At 34.8% G+C, this 18,769-nt stretch overlaps 3 protein-coding genes, 1 long non-coding RNA gene and 1 pseudogene across 5 annotated transcripts; 2 read left to right on the top strand and 3 right to left on the bottom strand.

Annotated features, from left to right (window-relative positions):
* Positions 1-4,263: 4,263 nt before the first annotated feature.
* Positions 4,264-5,280, top strand: LOC112324989 (uncharacterized). Of its 2 annotated transcripts, none has more exons than XR_008058119.1 (3): positions 4,264-4,389; positions 4,534-4,611; positions 5,164-5,280. It is a non-coding gene; the product is annotated as an uncharacterized LOC112324989 (long non-coding RNA). The 2 variants fall into 2 exon arrangements; XR_008058118.1 differs by having other exon boundaries at positions 4,508-4,611.
* A 2,518-nt stretch (positions 5,281-7,798) lies between these two features.
* Positions 7,799-8,716, bottom strand: LOC7458972 (putative CCR4-associated factor 1 homolog 8). The gene has a single exon (XM_024590340.2). The coding sequence runs from the start codon at positions 8,714-8,716 to the stop codon at positions 7,799-7,801; it is 918 nt and encodes a 305-aa protein (XP_024446108.2).
* Positions 8,717-10,951: 2,235 nt separating this feature from the next.
* On the bottom strand, positions 10,952-11,999 carry LOC112324909 (putative pentatricopeptide repeat-containing protein At3g15130; annotated as a pseudogene).
* Positions 12,000-12,260: 261 nt separating this feature from the next.
* Positions 12,261-14,357, top strand: LOC7462953 (pentatricopeptide repeat-containing protein At2g20540). The gene has a single exon (XM_002324219.3). It carries the CDS (start codon positions 12,261-12,263, stop codon positions 13,902-13,904), a length of 1,644 nt encoding a protein of 547 aa, XP_002324255.1. The 3' UTR covers positions 13,905-14,357.
* Positions 14,358-14,577: 220 nt separating this feature from the next.
* LOC7458987 (uncharacterized) lies at positions 14,578-15,868 on the bottom strand. The gene is made up of 2 exons (XM_002324790.4): positions 15,681-15,868; positions 14,578-15,349 (listed from the first exon to the last, which is right to left on the bottom strand). The coding sequence occupies exons 1-2, from the start codon at positions 15,829-15,831 to the stop codon at positions 14,688-14,690; spliced, it is 813 nt and encodes a 270-aa protein (XP_002324826.4). The 5' UTR covers positions 15,832-15,868; the 3' UTR covers positions 14,578-14,687.
* Between the last annotated feature and the right edge of the window lie 2,901 nt (positions 15,869-18,769).

The raw sequence follows: 18,769 nt of genomic DNA, 5'->3' as shown, positions 1-18,769 counted from the left end.
CTTGAAAAAAAATAATAGAAGTCTTTTTGTTGTTTTTACACAATAAAATAACTAATATGCCTTTAGAGGCAACAATTAAAGCGCTGATGAGCATGGTTATTTTTATTTAAATATACAGTAAAATGACTATAATATCCCTAGATTAAAATTGTCTTTTCCTTGGATTAATGGTTTTTTTTTTTTGCTTTATTATTTGTATTTATCAAGTCTTATTAGAGTCAATTTAGTATTGAGACATATATAAAATATTAATTAATTTAAAAAAAATCGGTTGCACGTGACAATCATGTAGACACGCATGAGTGCTCCTGTACTTTTTGAACGACACGTACAACGTCTTCTGGCAGCCAAGCTCTGGCTTTTATGGTGGCATTTTAATCCTCATGGCGTCACCTAGGCAACGTCTATGACAAAAAGAATGTTAGGTTTTGCACAAGTGACCATTTCTTTTTCTCATTTCTTCTTTACTCTACTCTTCTCTGTTTCAAAGTCATTAAACAACACGTATAATGTCTTTTGACATCCAAGCTCTGGCTTTCATTGTGGCATTTTAGTTCTTACGGCATCACCTTTATTCCTAGGCAACGTCTATGATAAAAAGAATGTTAGGTTTTGCACTAGTGACCGTTTCTTTTTCTCATTTTTTCTTTTCTTTATCCTTTTCTGTTTCAAAGTCTTCTCTTAAATATTTTCAAAGCAACCCTTTGATTTTTTTTTCCTTTTAGATTTAGTTTCTATTTTTTTATTGTTATTTTTTTATTTTAAATAATCTATAGAATTAGAATTTTCTTTTGATTTAACCCTCCTTTGATTTTATTACCTTTCAGATTTTGTCCCTATTATTTTGATTGTTAATTTTTTTAATCATTATCTTGATTAAATTATATTTTCAATTGCATCCCTCAATATTTTATACAATTCTCTTAATTGAATAATTTTCTCAATTGAGTTTCTTAATATTTTATTTCATTTTATTTTATATAAGATTTGATCCTTATTTTTCTTATTGCTATTTATTTTATTTTTAATCCTTTTTTATTGGAATTTTCTTTTTTGATTTCATCTCTCAGCATTTTATTGATAGAGATTTCTTTAACCTTTTAGGTCACGAATTTGAAAGATTGGAACATATTGGCTTAGATATTTTGTAAGGTTTTTTTTTACAAATGAGTTTTTTTATATTTTATCTTTCTATAGAATTATCTTAATCTCATGTTTCAAGTAAAGGGTTTTGCGTTTGAACCAAACTTAGCCCAAATTAATATTTTATTTGTTGTTTTTATTATCTATTTTTTATTATATTATCAAATTAATGAAAGTTTAATCTACCTTTCATATTTCTCTTACTATACTATTTTAAGATAATTTTCGCCACATAAACTTCTTTTTCTCGCGCTGGAAAACAATTTAGTTTGCCCCCCGCGCGTGCCAATCTGGTTCTCTCCTAAAACGAAGAATGATTGCCTCAGTGGGGACCACAGTTTCTCAACCTTCAAGAAGGTTGTTTCAAAAATATTTTTTAAATCTATCAACCACGCGACGGCCACAAGCATCCTAGATACTGGTAGATGCAAATCACTTGTTTCTCGAAGAATCTCTGCTTGTGCACTTGAGTTTCGTGTAGGCAGGGAATTCCTTGCTTCTGTATCCAGATTCGGTTTTTTACGCGCATACCTTACATCTCCGCGGTATTCTATGGTGTTCCGTAGATTCAAAATTTTATTTGTCTATTAAGCTTACAGGTGTTCTGTAGATTTAAAAATTAATCGTGCTGCGTGTAAGCTGGCCTGGACATCCCGTGTTATAAAAAAAAAAAAAAAGAATCTCTGCTTGTGATTTATGGTTTTAAAAGGGTTAGTTTTCGACAGTCATTAGCAATTAAATGATAATGGTGGAGGACGACTCGTGATTTTTTTCTTTACAGTATAGATTCAAGGAAAGGATTTCATATATATGGTGTTAAAGATTAATTAGTTTGTTCTCTGCATGTTTCAGTTGATTGATTTCTAGTTCAATAATTAATAAAAACACTTAGTCTGTTGAAGCTGTTGTAAGAAAAACCTTTGAAGTGTTGATTTGTGTTGGGTTTCTAAGCGCAGAATGAGCCTAAGTTCGCCGCTGCTAATTTAAAAAATAAGTGTTTGAGAATATGATAACAATGATTTTTTGCACTGTTTTATTATGCCATTCCAGCATTGTTAGCCGGATCGACAGCAAATAATGATACAATTCCAACTCAAACAAAAGCCTTGAAGACATGGAAAGCAGTTAGCCCTAGTTAAATCCTAAATAGAAACTATTTCATTTATCTTATCATCAAAACGATACAAAAACACTAAAATATTTAATTTAAAGAAAACTTTTCAAATTTTAATATAAAAACAAGTTAAAACTCACTCCCCAACTGTGCCAGAATTCTAAGTATGTGCCACTCTGTGACAGGTTTGCACAAGGAAGCTTATATAGATAAGTTATTTCATCCAGGCCCAGGACTTGGGAGCAGCGGTTGTTCTTGTAAGTTTGACAGGTAAAACCCATGTCTAAGAATCGTTCTTTGATTTTGGCAGGTCATCCTGCGCTAATCGGACGCCATCGACCATTTCCTGTCTCGCCCCAAGCTGCAGAGAGGTGGCTACATCACATGCAGAAGGCAATGGACAGCACCCCGGATATTGACGATGACTCGAAAACCAAAATGATGATTTATTTCAGGCATGAGTTTCACCAAATTGCTTTATTTTCAACGCTCATTGAATCCATCTCTTAGCTGTACTTGCCATTTATTTCCCTTTGCTTGTCTGAGGGGTTGTGTCTCCTATTGTTGCTCTCCAGGCACGCTGCATTCTTTCTTGTGGCTGGAGATGAATTCAAGAATCAAAATGGGCGTGTTGCTTGTAAGCATGGTGCCAGCAAGTGAGCTGCTGTGTAAAGAAAGGATTCATCGTGACAAAACAATGGGAGATAACAATCCTTCTCAAACTTCTTAAAGATATCTCAGTTGTCCGTAGGCAAAGCTTTCCTCCAGTATTATCGATAAATTTTGAGATTTTCATGTTACTTTTACTTGTGTTCTGATGAAGCCTGAAGTGAACAGACTTCACAGAGTGAGACTGTAATCTAGAAACAGATGCAACCACGAATTCAAAAAGAGCCAAGTTTTGATGCATTAGAATACCTTCTAGTTCCTTAAATTCCTCTCGTGCGGTGGTGTAATTTGATTTGGTACATGGTAACTGAAGAGCTCCTACTTCAATACTTTCCACTACTCGAGTATTCTTCGTATCAGGGGTGATAAAAAAAACCCGAAAAACCAACTAAACTGAAAAAATAAAAAAAATAATTGAAAAAATCAAACCGTGAAAAAAAACCGATTAAAATTTTAAAAAAACCGACCGGTTCGGTTTTATAAGCCTGAAACCAAAAAAACCGAACCAAACTGAACCCAAACCAGAAAAAAACCGAGCCGGTCGGTTTGAACCGATTTTTCCCTAAAATAACCGAACCGAAACCGATTGGTTTGAACCGGTTTCGGTTTTTTTCAAAAAAAAACTAGTTTTGATTATTTTCTTTTTATAAAAACTAAATTGAATAAAAAATAATCACCTACTTTATAGATCATTTTTTCTTGAAAAAAAAAGTAATATTTTTTATAAAATACATGCTAATTCTGCATGATGATCTTACAGGATTTTTTTGAAAGAATCCAATGAAAAAAAATAGCAACCATTGATAGATAGATTGAAGAAATATTAATCTTAGTTTATTCATCTTTTCATTATATTTTTTTTTTAATTTTATTTTTTAATACTGAATTGAATGAGAATTGAAATTTGTAATTTTTTTCGATTTATTTTATATAAAATTCAAAGTCTCATGAAATTAGTTTTTTTTTTCAATTTAATTCTCAAACATTGAGTTAGTTGGGAATTGGGTTCTGTAATTTTTATTTTTTATTTCTTATGAGTTATATTAATCTTATAACCTGAATTTGACATGTCTCCTTCTTCATACTTTTTTAAATAATTATCATTTTGTAAGTACATGGAATTTTTTATTCTTTTTCAGAACATTTAACAAAGCTATATTAAAAACTTAAAAGCCAATCAATGTAGAGTGGGTTGTATATATAAATCACATGAATATAGATTATAAAAAAAGAAATGTGAAGTGTGGTATAATTATTTTATATCAAAAAATAATTATATATATATATATATATATAACGTAGGCTATAAAATTTAAAGTTTCTCTGTTACACTCTGTTACACTCTAAAATTCCTTTCAGCTCTTCCCTCTCTCTCTTCCTCTCATTCTCCTCACCAGCCGGCAGCAGCTCCAGCAGCCCGTCTTCCCTCCCCTTTGTGCTTTGGATTTGTCAACTTCTAGCTAGTAAGTAACTTTCCAACACTCACATTTTAGTTTAATAATTATTGAATATTTTTGTTTATAATTGTAAAAATATCTCAGGTTACTTTTGATAAATCGGAAATTTGTATGGATTGATTAGGGATTTCTCTTGTTTCTATGCATAAGAGGAGGGCGACTAGCAGAGAGAAGAAAGCTTAGAGAAAGAAGATAATGTCTGAAGTTGTTCCTCTCTTGAGGCATCAGGTTAGGAATTTTTCTATAAAGTTCAGCTCTCTGTGGGTGTAAATAACGGCATAATTCTACGGGTTTGGTGTAGATTAGTTAGGGATTGGAGATATTCGTTTTACTAGCAATGAAATAAACAGTTGTTCTATGCACTCCCAGGTGTTTGAAAATATTAGAATTCGAAATTTGGTTGCGCCAGCATCTTTAATAGTATTAGAAAGGAGGTTTTTTTTGTTTATAGCACCTGGAACTGTGCATCTGCTGCTAGTAGCTGTGCATACACAATAAAATAATTAAAAAAATAATAGTTTGCAATTATAAAGATCCCTGTGCTCATCAGATATGGGAGAAGTGGTCATGCACAGATTTCAGGGAATCACAAATAATGGTCCTATGATAAAATAATGCCCTGTCATTTCTTTTTTATGTGCTCTGCTCAAAACACAAACTTTAAAATATTCTGATGTTAAGTTACTGGTTACATTTGCTAACAATCATAACTTAAAGTACTTTTGAAGTTAATCAGCATGCTTAAATGGATAGGTAGTTCGTTTTAATTTTTTCATTTAGCTAGGTTTGTCACTACCAGCCTTGTCAATGAGCCAGTTCTTAAATCTTGGTCAATTTGGAGCATGCATCTAGTAGCATCCCATTTTGATAGTATGTGTTGCTTATTGTAAATGGGCTAAATTAATTCTGATCAAGGTTCCGGTGCTATCTACTGTGGCAAATGGAGGATACCTTGATCTCAAAACTCAACACATGGCTACCCATTGTCATCCTTAGTTCGGTGCGTTTTTTTTTTCGCATCCCTTCTACTATTCAAATTTCAACTAGAAATTTAGGGTGATGGTTCTTTTTTCTTTGAATAGTTGTTTTATAGCACTATTTTTTCTTTCCATGTCGAAAATTTAGCGAATTTTATCGAGAATATGATGAGCAAAGCTCAACAATCAGGGATCCATAAGGATGATAAGAGCCACTGCATGCTTAGAAAGGGTTGCTTTTCTAAGAATTTTATTTGGGCCTATTTAATTTCTGGCACATATAAATTAGTGAGAATTGCAATATATATAATTGTCATTGTTTGCAGTTACTCACTTTGAATGATCATTTTTACAAGCATTCATTGTTCAAGTTGATGTAATCATACATGGACAGCTTCGATACATACACTGTGGGCAAAGATGGATCCATAATCTTAATTTGGTGATACATCTTCTCTTCACTGCTAACTGATGTTTAGTGTGTGTGTGTTTGTGTTTGCTTTTGGAATATAATGGAGCACCATGTAGTTTTATGAGGGGCAGAGAGAGGCTGTCTGCTGCCTTTTGTGTCCGTACATTTGCTTATCTGTTTTTTTCAATTTTATTAGTAGTAAGGAATAACAAATTACTTGTAAAATTGAGATATCTCTTCCACTATACAACATCTGTTGGTCCTTGCGTGGATAATTACCAATCAAGCAAAGGAACTCCTCTCTCATACATCTATCCCAACAACTTTTAGTTGTTTTTCGGGGGGTCATTGCTAGTTAGCAAGAGTAGGGATTGGAGATCCCCTTTCCATTTAGACAAGTTTCACCTTAGATGTTGCACTTTGGGCCGTTCGCAGCTGTTTTACAGGTTTATGGTCTAGCAGCACATGCATATGATTGTTTCGCAATGGCCACGATGATACCATAACTGGGATCACAGGCTTGTGCATCCTTATTCGAGCTCCATTTTAATCCATCAAAATGTGGTATCAAAAACAAAACATGCTGTTGTTCAGGAAATTCATGTGATATGAGTCCTATTACACTTAATTTTTTTAGTTTTATTTTGGAATTTCCTCCTTTAACTTGCTGTTTTGAGACACTTGCTGGAAAGACCTAACCGATAGCAAACTTTTTTTCTTTGCTGCTTTTCGGGCAACAGGATTCCATTACAGCATAAATCAATATATTGTTGTTGATAAAGGATTTCTTCCACAAGACTTAGAGGTAGCAACCCCTCTCCCCATCCTTGCATGAGTTTTTTTCCATTGTCCTGTTTTATTTTTTCCTGAGCGCAACCTCACTATCTTTACAATTTAGTCATACTCCTAGAAGCATGAATGTTTTTACAAGTTCATTCCTGGTAAATCAATCAAGCCAATCTGTCAGCTTCCTTTATTGATTTCTATAGAAATGGCAGCTGATGGTCACAGACTACAAACACTGAAGGGCAATTTGGATCCCTCAAACTCTGTCAAATCTTTTCTCTTCTTTCATTTGTTAACCAATCATAGGTAACTACTGCATTGTGCTGCCATTGCACATACCATCTCTTTCTCATAAGCCCTAAATGTGGTGCCACCACATCATTATGGAATCTCTTACATATTTCTTCCTGACCTTCGACAGGAGCTCTATTTATTTTATTGAAGTTTTAGTTGATTCTACAAACAAACCAGGCTTATTGATTCTGTTAAACCTTCCATTAAAAGGAGTTTTGGGGATCAAGTTGTAGCAAAAGAAACAGCTATTATGGAGCATTTTGGTGGCAAGGTTGGTGGGACCTAGGCATTTGGATGATGGTTCAGACGTGTATCTGGTCAGGGATTATTTGTAATAGTGAGTTGGTGCGTTATTTGTGCTATTTGTAGGATGATTGTAATAGTGAGTTGGTGCGTTATTTGTGCTATTTGTAGGATGATGCAGACGGTTGGAAGTGATCAACAAAGTTGTTGGGCTTATGCAGTTGCACATCAACTGGGAAGTTTATACATAGAAATCTGCAGGATGAGGATTTGGAGGTCAACAAACAGGATTGCGGTGCCAATGAGAGCAGGGGTGCTGATGGCTTGGTGATAGGAGCCAACAACAAATAACTGACACGGTAAGGGACTGGCGGTAGCATAACAAAGAAGTTTGTTAGGAACCTTTCGTGTTTTTAATTTTACTTGCCTTTTGTTTGAATATTTATTTATGTGATAAATGGGAAAGATAACAGTCATCAACATGTGATGAAATCTGATTCTCTTCTCTTGTCAATTTGCATTGCATTTAGACATTGAATTAGGTTTATTTAATAATCTAATAATTTCTTCAAGAATGATATTGATAAAAGATAATAAAGGAAACGAAGAAATATATTTTCTTGAATAATCAAATCATAAATGTTTACATTTTGAAAGCATTTATCCAAATTGCAAACACCAAATTCTTACAAAAGAAGATATCCTACAGGACATGACTAAAAGTTGGAGCAGCTTGCATGAAACCAGAACAATGGGGAGGAATGCAACGCTGGAACGGTGCTGGAGTGCTGAAGTACGGAATAAAGCAGCGGCCATTGGTATTAGGCACAGCAATCGGCTTGCAAATTCTAGCTGAGACACCATACAAGCAGCCCACACAAAGAGTGCCATCAATTTTGTATACCATCCTCATCTTTGTGTACACACGAGCCGTCAACAACGAATCGGATCCTGCTTGATGTGCCCCACCAACTCTTTCCACGTTCAAGATTTTAGCAATGGCTGCCAAGCCTAACTCGCCACCACGTAATCCCTGGCAAAAGCGTGCCGTGTATTTGATATCCACCACGTCACCGAACACAATACCAAGTAGAGACGTAAAACCAGCCAAAGAATGGGGCAATGGCCTGTTTGTCACTGTCCTCAATGTGTGTGACAGATCATACAAGCCATGGAAGGTAACCCAACAAAGGTTTCGATGCTTGGCAACAACACGTGACAACAACTGTGCGAACATGTCGAAATCAATCCCATCTCTTCTCAGCTTGTCAAAATCGATGCCATTGTCTTGCAAGAATTGTATAGACTGAGAGACAGACAAATCCTTTGACAGATCGAACCGCAAATTAAACTCCCAAGTGCCCCCGATTTTGCCACTTGCATCTGCAACGGTGATACCAAATTGGATTAACCTTAATGGATCAACATTATGCTTCAAATCCTCGTAACGAGTCAAGTCAGTGGCGTCCATCGGAGTGTTTCGAAAGAAACCAGGAAACTCTGTATCAAAAGAGACAACTGGAAATCTGAACAGGGCAGCGTCCAATCTGAAAATCTCTCGCTTAAAATTTTGTCTCCACACCGCAGTGATTTTCGCGGCAACCGCAGCTGCAGCAGCCATTCTTCTTTCTTCACTCACGTTTCAAGATCTCAGGCAAAAAGCAACAGAAACAACGCAAAATTAACAGGGGAAATACTTGATCGTTTTGTTGAAGAAGTGAAGAGTTGAATAGTAGGGTTTGTTGCTTCTACATATACTACACTTCACTGGAGTCCGCATGTCCGCATGGATTGGGGATTAACTAGTTTCCACCTAATGATATGAAAATTAGGGCTTGCTGTTTCTTACATATATCTTAAAGGAGTCCGAATGGATAGAGGATTGTTTCTTTGTACCGACTTATAACGGCCATTTTATTTTTAGCGCGTTCCTTATTGATTTCGGATTTGTTTGGTAAACTACATTTTCATCCCTATAGATTCATAAATGATCAACCTCTACCCCTATACTTGTTACTAAACTTGCCTATATTTTAAAGAGTCTGATTGGTTTTATCAAGTCTCCCCACTTTCATTGTTTCTTTTTTATTGTCTGTGTCCATATTTTTTTCGGTGAAGATTTTTTTTTTTTTGAATTGTGTGTCCACTAAGCATGTATATGTTATTGTGTGAGTCTGTGTTCCTAAAATTAAAAAAAAAAATGAAGATGTAAATCCTGTTTTAGGAAGGGGGATTTTTGTTTTTATTTTTTTAATATGATATTAAGAAATCCCAAAACACAATAGTTCTAAAATAACAATAAAATAGGAGAAATCAAATCTATTTATTTCTATGAAATATGATTTTACTCTATTTCTATTATTTAATGTTATTATGTGTTTGTGATTTCAGGCTTTCTTAATTCTTAATAACATTACAAGTAGAAAATAATAATTAAAATAGAAAAATGTTTCTTTTCTTTTCTTTTTAAATTGTGATTTTCATTTTTTTGTCCATTCTTTTTCTATAAGCATATGCATAATAGGTCCCAAAATAATTAAGGTATATACAACAGTGGAGCTGAGAAATATTTTTGAAGAGGATCTGGGCTGAATTGGTCTGAAGGAACAGTTCCTAGGGTCCGAGTGTATTTATTTTTGAGTTAGTTTTTGTAATTATGATTTGAAAAAAAAAATTTAAATATAGTTAAATATGGTTAGTTGGATTTAAATGCATGTTTGGTAAAATTATAGTTGAGATTTATGTACATGTAGTTGTGTGGTTACAGTTGCTTTTTACTCGGAAATATATTAAAATAATATATTTTTATTTAAAAAAAATTATTTTTGATATCAACATATCAAAATGATCTAAAAACACCAAAAAAATTATTAATATGAAGTAAAGAAAAAATAAACAATTATCAAATTTTTTTAAAAATATTTTTGAAATGTAAAAATAAATGATATTTTATAAAACTCAGTTAAAAAAACATGAAAAAATTACAAACTTAATTTTTTAATAAATGTTCCATTAATAATAAAAAAAAATATTATATTTTTTTACACTGCAAACACTGTTATATTTGTTTTTGCACCGCAAACGAAAAAAGGTGCAAAACAAACGCACCGACTTTGCTGGTTCTGCGGTTGTCCGAGCCTAACATTTTTAAGAGCACTGAAAGACGCGCTCCTCTACTAGTCCTGGAATGACTGCAGCCTCAGAGCACTGCCAAATAAATCAAATCATCAAGCTCAGTAATAGGATTTTTATTATAAAACAAATTACACAGTTTAGTAAAAACTTTGGAAGAATGAATGGTAGGTTGAAAAGGTATTTGTAAATATCACACGATATAATTGTGTTTTTGAATATTGATTTTGTTAATAACTGTTATTTTATAAATAATGGTTGCTTAGTCATGTTACATGCCTTTTATAAATTAATTAATTTTAATAAAAATTAATTTAAAATTTTATAAAAAATTAATGATATAAAAACAAGATTCAAAATTCAATTATTAAGAAAGAAAATAAATAAAATAAATAAATAAAAAGGAAATAAAATGAAAAGAAAGACTAGGAACATACTGAGAAATTTTTTTTATATATTTGATATCGTTAGAAAAATCTTGACAAAATATTTCTAACTAAATCTTAAAAAATCACTAAATAAAATTATAAGACGTAGTTAGAATTGTATTATCAAGATTCGAAAAGAACTCTAATATATCTATAATAATCTTTTTTTTCCATTTCTTTTTTCTTTTCTTTCATGACATGTGACCTTCTCTTTCAAGCCATTAAATTTTAAATCTATCTCTTGAATATTAAATATTTCATAAAATTTTAGGATGATTTATTTATATATTAATTAATTTTTGATATTTAAACTGAGTTTTATTAATTTGTGTAGAAATTAAAAAAAGACACTCCGTACTACATCATCGCATCGTTGAAGCGACGAATTGCCTTTTTGCCACAACCATGCTTTCCATAGCCAGTGATCATAAATGTCCAGGAAATTACATTTCTAGCGGGCATTTCACCGAAAAGTCTCTCTGCTTCATCTATCATTCCACACTTCAGATAGATAGATATCCAAAACTTCCCTGCATACTGAGATGTCTGCGCCAGAGGAGACTTTAATGGCATGTGCATGCATTTGCTTGCCTTAATGAACAAGCGGCAAACCTATCTACTTGAATGCCGCTCTCTAGCTGCCTAAACAAGTCCATGGAACTCTGCTAAGTTTCCTTCTAGAGCATTACCATGAATGAGTACCGTCCATGATATCACATCCTTCTCTTCAATACGACTAAACACTCTCCTCGCCTCAAAAAACTTCCCACATTTCACATATAGAACAACAAGAGCGCCAGCAATAGCAGTATTAGCAGAATACAAGAACCCACTAGCAATCAAGAGACCATGAGTTTGGTTTCCTTCCTTGATTGCACCAAGACAGTGCAAGCCTTCAATGTGCTTACAAACGTAAATTCATCAAGGATTTCCCCACCTTCTTTCATTTTTTCGAAACAAAACTAGAGCTTTCTCATAAAATCCTGCAAGAGTATATCCTGCTATCACAGCATTCCAGCTTACAAGGTTCCTAATAAGCATGACTTCAAACATACGGGCGGCTTCAGTGGTTCTTCCATAGTTTGAGAACATGTAAGTGATAGAATTCCCTACCACATTCACCATATCAAATCCAGTTTTCACACGAATATCATGAGTTTGTCCTCCGATGTCAAAGCTATTCAACAAACCACGGGCTTTGAGACTCATCGAAAAGGTGAAATCATTCGGTGTCGCACCCGATAAGCCCATTTTGGAGAAGAGTAATAATAACTCTAGGGGGCTCCCAGTTTGTATGTGCCCACGCATAAGAGCTCTCCATGAAACCACATTTCTTCCAAGCATTCTATCAAACACATCACAAGCATCATTCACTCTACCTCATTTTCCATACATAGCTATAATAAGATCATTGCTTAACGTCAAGTCGAACCCAAACCCCATTTTCACTAAAGCTCCGTGCACTTGCTTTCCTTGATCAAGAAACAAACTTTTTTTAACAAAACCGCAAAAAGTTTACAAAGTTCCGCCTCGCCTAGCACTGAAAACAACCCTCTATTCATTGATTGCCAAATAGACTAAAAGCTCCCTTCTTTACAGTCAATAATGGCAACAAGAATTGGTGCCTTGAAAATCAGAGAACTAGAGAATTTCTTTGTACCCATTTTGCAAAACTGCAAAAACATTGTAGAGTTGAAGAGCATCCATGCTCATGTGATCAAGTACTCACTTTCGCAGAGCAGCTTCTTGGTGACAAAAATGGTAGATGTGTGTGATAAAACTGAGGATCTTGGTTACGCCAGCTTGCTTTTTAAGCAAGTGAAGGAACCAAATGGGTATTTATACAATGCAATGATAAGAGCTCACACACACAATAAAGTGTATGCTTTAGCAATCTTGTTTTATAAGGAAATGCTAAGGCTAAAAGACCCGGAAAGTGAAAACCCAATTTTCCCTGACAGATTCACATTCCCCTTTGTTATTAAATCTTGTTCAGGGCTTGTATGTTATAATCTAGGTAAGCAAGTCCATGCCCACTTGTGCAAGTTTGGGCCAAAGTCTAATATTACTATGGAGAATGCTCTAATTGATATGTACACAAAGTGTGCTAGTTTGTTGGACGCACATAAGGTGTTTGATGGTATGGTTGAAAGAGATGCAATTTCGTGGAATAGTATTATTTCTGGGCATGTTGGGGTGGGTCAGATGAGAAAGGCAGGAGCTTTGTTTGATTTAATGCCTTACAGGACTATAGTATCTTGGACGGCGATGATTTCTGGTTACACGCGTCTCGGATCGTACGCCGATGCGTTGTATGTGTTTCGTCAAATGCAAATTGTGGGCGTTGAGCCTGATGAGATTAGTATTATTTCTGTTTTGCCAGCGTGTGCGCAGCTAGGAGCTCTTGAAGTTGGGAAATGGATACATATGTATTGTGACAGAAATGGGTTGTTGAGGAAGACATCTATATGTAATGCTCTTATGGAAATGTACTCAAAATGTGGTTGCATTGGTCAAGCTTATCAATTGTTTGATCAAATGTCCAAAGGGGATGTGATTTCTTGGAGTACCATGATTGGAGGGCTCGCAAATCATGGGAAAGCTCGCGAAGCCATTGAATTGTTTAAAAGAATGAAGAAAGCAAAGATTGAACCAAATGGTATTACGTTTCTTGGTCTTCTATCAGCTTGTGCTCATGCTGGTTTTTGGAATGAGGGGTTAGCGTACTTCGATTCCATGAGTAAAGATTATCATATAGAGCCAGAGGTTGAGCATTATGGCTGCTTGGTCGATATTCTTGGACGTGCAGGGCGCCTTAGTCAGGCTCTTGATGTTATAGAGAAGATGCCTATGAAGCCTGATTCGAAGATATGGGGTTCATTATTAAGTTCTTGCAGGACTCATTCTAATCTTGATATTGCTATTATTGCAATGGAACACCTTGAAGAGCTTGAACCAGATGATACAGGAAATTATGTCTTGCTTTCCAATATATATGCAGATCTTGCCAAGTGGGATGGTGTGTCAAGGATGAGAAAGCTTATCAAAAGTAAGAGCATGAAGAAAACACCAGGGTCTAGTTTGATTGACATCAACAATGTGGTTCAAGAATTTGTATCATGGGATGATTCGAAGCCATTTTCAAGAGACATTTTCTGGTTGCTAGAGTTGCTGACTTCCCATCAGGACACAACTGATCCTCATTTAATTGAAATAATGCTTGAGGATGGGAGTGAATGTCTGGGTTAACACAAGAACCTCCAATGGGAAATGTCCACGTAGCTAGAGCTTAGAATTGGTGCTGGACAAAGAACAGTTCCTTGGCAAGAAAGAAGCTCTCGATCTCATACATAAAATTCATGATCCCATCCAAAGAACAACTGGGATTCATGAAGTTTATGGCATCTTGCAGGATCAGAGCACGCAGCTTGATGGGAATCTTTTCTTCTGGTGAACGGTCTCATCTGGAAGCCTTTTGAATTCGTATGATTGACAAACTCGAATATTCATTGATTGATTTCAAAGGTGTACGTGCAACGTCTGTACACGCTCTACTGTGCCATGTTAGCAATATGTGAAGGGCACCCTGACCAAAATGTCTTTGATTCTGATTTGTTGCCAATAGGTTTCACAGTGCCCGAACAAGAAAGTTATAATTCGTTATGATTAATGTTATCAAGGCACAAAAATGCATAGGTCAAATTGTATGTGTGAATGGGATCGTTTACCAGGTTCGTGCAACAAATCCAGACAGCTCGTGATGAAGTGCAAAACCTGCACTATGAAATTGGAGCTTCCACCCCCAACCCACTTGAATTTCAAAGCATGGTATAGCAGGATAAGAGATGTTTTGCAAAGCAGGATCTTTTTTCCATAAATGCATGTCCCAAATGCGGATCAAATCACAGAGAGAAGTAGCGAGTGCAGAAAATAAAATCATCATAAATTTATTCAGAAACCAAAGGTTGTTCCAGAAAGAATGAACTAATACATGTTAAGAGAAATAACATATTTGATCAAGTAGCTAAATTACTAGACCAAGGCAAGGCCGCCAATGATTATTACGGCATACACACTGCAATCCATAAATGCTGCATCCATGGCCCTTTGAATCACCAAACCTACCTCCATCACGTTACCTGCTTGTTCAATCCAATCAGAACCATCAGTTGAAGGAATCTTGTTTTCTGCATCTACAGCCCTTTCAAAACCTCTTTGATTGTTGAAGAGAAGCGGCACTAACACAAGGGTTAAATTGGTTAACAAAAGTAGATAAAGAGGCCTAAAACCAATAATGCTCCTCACAAAGTTGCTGCCCAGTAGAGGAAATCCTAAATACGATAAGACAACCAAAAGGCCTACAACTACAGAACAAAGAAGTCGGGATTTCTCTGATGCTGCGATGGCGGAGCTTATTTGATTTGAAGTCACAAAACTACTTATATGTGGTCGTGGTTTTATCTTTTGCTCTGTTCCTGAAGATGACCTGGTCGATTTCTGAACCGTGGATGTGGCCAAAGATGATTCTACTTTGCTGCTTGTTTCCACAGAAGGAGCTAATGATGCTCCCACACCTGTCTCAAATCCACGTAAAGATGTTTCCACAGTGCTTCCATCGCTTCCAGAAGCAATGGTGGTGGGCTCACTATTCACCAACGTAGAATCAGAAACTCCATCTTTCCCGTCAGGAGAAACTGAAACAAAAATCAAGTTTCGAAATTTAGAATCCTGAATAATCTATAGATATAAAAGCACGATAACCTTTTAAATTCTTCATAATCCTAACCCGTAGATCCCTAAAGTAACTGTTAAACAGATTACATTCATTGTCTAGCAGCAGCAACTAAACCTTACCTTTCAAAACACAGCCTTCGGGCAACGTTTAAACTATGATATAATGATCAAGAAAGCATCAAAACAAACACAGCCTTACCGCTTTTGTAGGCTCTCAGAATCTACTAAGAAAGTAATGGGGCAAATAGATTTGACATATGATATGAGACGGGGAGAGAGGGAGCACCGTACCGGTGATTTCATCGGAGATATGAGGAAGTGAGTCCTCGGAAATCAACTTTTGGGATGGGATGGCTTGGATCTGACCGGTGATGAGGGCTAAACGGTCAGATCCTCTATCGACGATCTTTCTCCTTCTGGATTCTCTAGTTGTGGATGCCATTATTCGCCGTCCTGTAATGCTTGACGGATTCGCTTTGATTTATATTTATATTTTTTTTTTCTCTTCATGTTTTGGTTGCTTAGTGGGATTGTTTGGGCTAGGATGGGTCGGGCTAAATGTGTTTAGGCTGGGCTGGTCTGGGCTGGTCTGGGCTGGGCTGAATGAAGAAATCTTTTTCCTATATTGGGCCTTCTAATTTTAGGTTTTTGTGCCATAAAAATCTTGTTACGTATTGTTGGACTGCGAGAATTTTTGGGTTGTGATTTTTGTTTTTAAAGATTTGGAAATAATATTTTTTTTGTTTTATTAAAAATCGAATATGATACCAAAAAGTCTTTAATATTTTTTTGTTACGTAATGTTAGGGTTTGGTAATTGTTATGTTTTGGAGCTGCTATGAAAAAGTGGTAATAGTTGATTTTTAAAGTGTGTTTTGTTTGAAAAATATTTAAATATTTTTTTTGTATTTTTTAAAATTTATTTTTGACATCAACACATCAAAACAATCCAAAAATACTAAAATTAATTTAAAAAAAATTAAATTTTAATAAAAAACAGGTTAAAATTCACTTTTAAAAAATAATGCCTCAATCTACAAATATGCTATTTTATTATATGATATAATGCTTTTTAGGGAAAAATTAGAACTAGAATAGAGTTCAAGTAATTTTTTATTTTAGAATTAAAAATATTTTGTGTTTATAGATTAGGATTCTCTTAACATAGTTTTTTTATATATATACAAATTTTGGGACACGATTAGTTTTATGAGATTTAATTAATTCAGAGATTTATTTTTATTTCATGAAGAATTTTAGTGCAATATGTTAATTTACCAATTTAATTACATATGTTCTGATTGTGAAGCATCATATTAACATAGAAATAGTCATTATTTATATTTATATGTTTTTTTTTCATGCAGTTGTAACTTAGACATGAAATACATAATTATTAACTAATGGCCTGTTTAGAATCAAATTATATATAGAATTCAATTTAATTTCATTATTTGAATTGAAATAATAATCTATCATAATTTTTAATTTTAAAATAAAATATTAAATTATAGAATTAAATTCAATCATATAAAATTTAATTGAATTAAGAATCTTAACTAATCTCCTCCTTATTTAAAATACAAAAAAATTTACAAGTATTCTTATATTTATTTTGCCATTAATTCCTTATTAAATGTTAGTGGTGGAATTAACCGTTTCAAATGTTCAGTTTCATATCCAAAACGCTCCACCAAAGTAGTTTTACATTAGATCATGGAGAAAGTAGAGAAGGCACAGACAGATACATTAAACTACATGAACTGCTGCTGTTCTATGTCCAGACAGATACAATTCCCTCTGCAAACTGTTTCCTTGTTCCTTAAACACCCTTGTTTTGTTCCCCTAAATTCCCTAACTTTCTCTGTGAATTCACACTTCCATTGCTCTCTGATCCAGATTTCTGTATCAAGATTTAATCTTTCTCTCTCTAGAGATCATGGAGAAAGTAGAGAAGGCACAGGGAGAGAAGAAACTGTAGCCATTGAGCTTATTCTCTTTCAAGTCTATGAATGCTATGTTTATTTGGTAACTTTCTCTCTACATGTCCTTAAAAGAAAATTGAGTTTTCCGCTGTATGGATAGGAGAACAGAACTTAGATTTGAATTATCGTAGTTGATTGCGAATTGGATTTGGGTTTTGATCATTTTAGCGGGAAGAAGAGACGGAAAGAGAGTGGGAAAGAAGAGACAAGAAGATAAAATTTCCCTGCAGACGAGTTATTATTATGGCTGAAAACCTTGAGACATGGAATATAAGCTCGTCAGATCCATGTTCATATGAACTTCCTTCGGCAATTTCTGCTCCCAAAGTCAAAGACTTATGGTGGGCTGGAGATCCTGTAGATTTTAGTTATTTGAATCCAGGCATGCTGTCACTAGTGAAGGCAAGTTTCTAATAATAAACCATACTTGTCAGCATGAAAGCGAGGAATCTGCTCGTCGGCGCAAGCATTTGAAGAGTTTAATATATTGTGCTGCTAGGTTCCTTCAATGTCTAAGTGAAGCCAGATTCTTGAGGATAAACACTTGCGTATTGAGGTTCTTCCTGATATCATTCGTTCCCGTTTCTGTTTGTTTTGTTTTTTTCGATGACCTTTGGCTTTTTGTTGCCGCAGATTTTCTTTACGCAAAAAGACTTTTCAATGGTTTTCAAGAAGCTACACCACTTGATTCTGCTAATCGATGGTTCATATGCAGACCAAGTTCCAATCATAGCCTCTTTCCTCAAAGGATTGCCTAATCTAAGGAGACTAATAATAAGATTGTGGACAGAAATCCCATGAACTTTCTGATCCATACGTTAGTTTTAAGCACTCTTAATCCAGACCTCTGTTTTCCACTTGGGAACACATTTTCGGGCTTTAATCTGACAGACGTCAGCCAGGATTTGAAAAAAGTAAAGACAAAAACAGTGCAGGCTGGCTCAATGGTGCATGCAGAATGCTGGGAGGAGAAGATTATTGCTATCGTTTCAAGATTTTATTTGAACTTAAAGCAGATATTTGATACTGTATTCTTCTCTTGGAAACTTCTAATGCATCATGTACATTGCCTGAGTATGTACATTGCCTGAGTAAAATTTAAATTTATTCCTTTTTCTTTTCTTTTGTTGATTAACATTATTCTGACAGTTTGCATCACCTTAACTACTCTCGCGAGTTCTGAAATTAATAACCATAACTCTTTGCAGTGAGGAATTTTTAGGTTCATTGGAAGGTCATTTTGACCTTGTAGCCATACAATGGAGGTAAGCTTTCCTTCCATAACGCAATTAAGAACCAATTTACCTTACTGCAAAGAGTAAAACTATCTCTACGAGGAGCGGAATGAGTGGGTTCAAGATACGTTGTACCCTGTCAAAAAGAGCCTCGCGATGAT

Source organism: Populus trichocarpa, chromosome 18 (genome assembly GCF_000002775.5).
Source record: "Populus trichocarpa isolate Nisqually-1 chromosome 18, P.trichocarpa_v4.1, whole genome shotgun sequence".
Classification (NCBI taxonomy): domain Eukaryota; kingdom Viridiplantae; phylum Streptophyta; class Magnoliopsida; order Malpighiales; family Salicaceae; genus Populus; species Populus trichocarpa.
The sequence above is the reverse complement of the archived record's forward strand: the minus strand, read 5'-3'. Positions and strand labels throughout refer to the sequence as shown.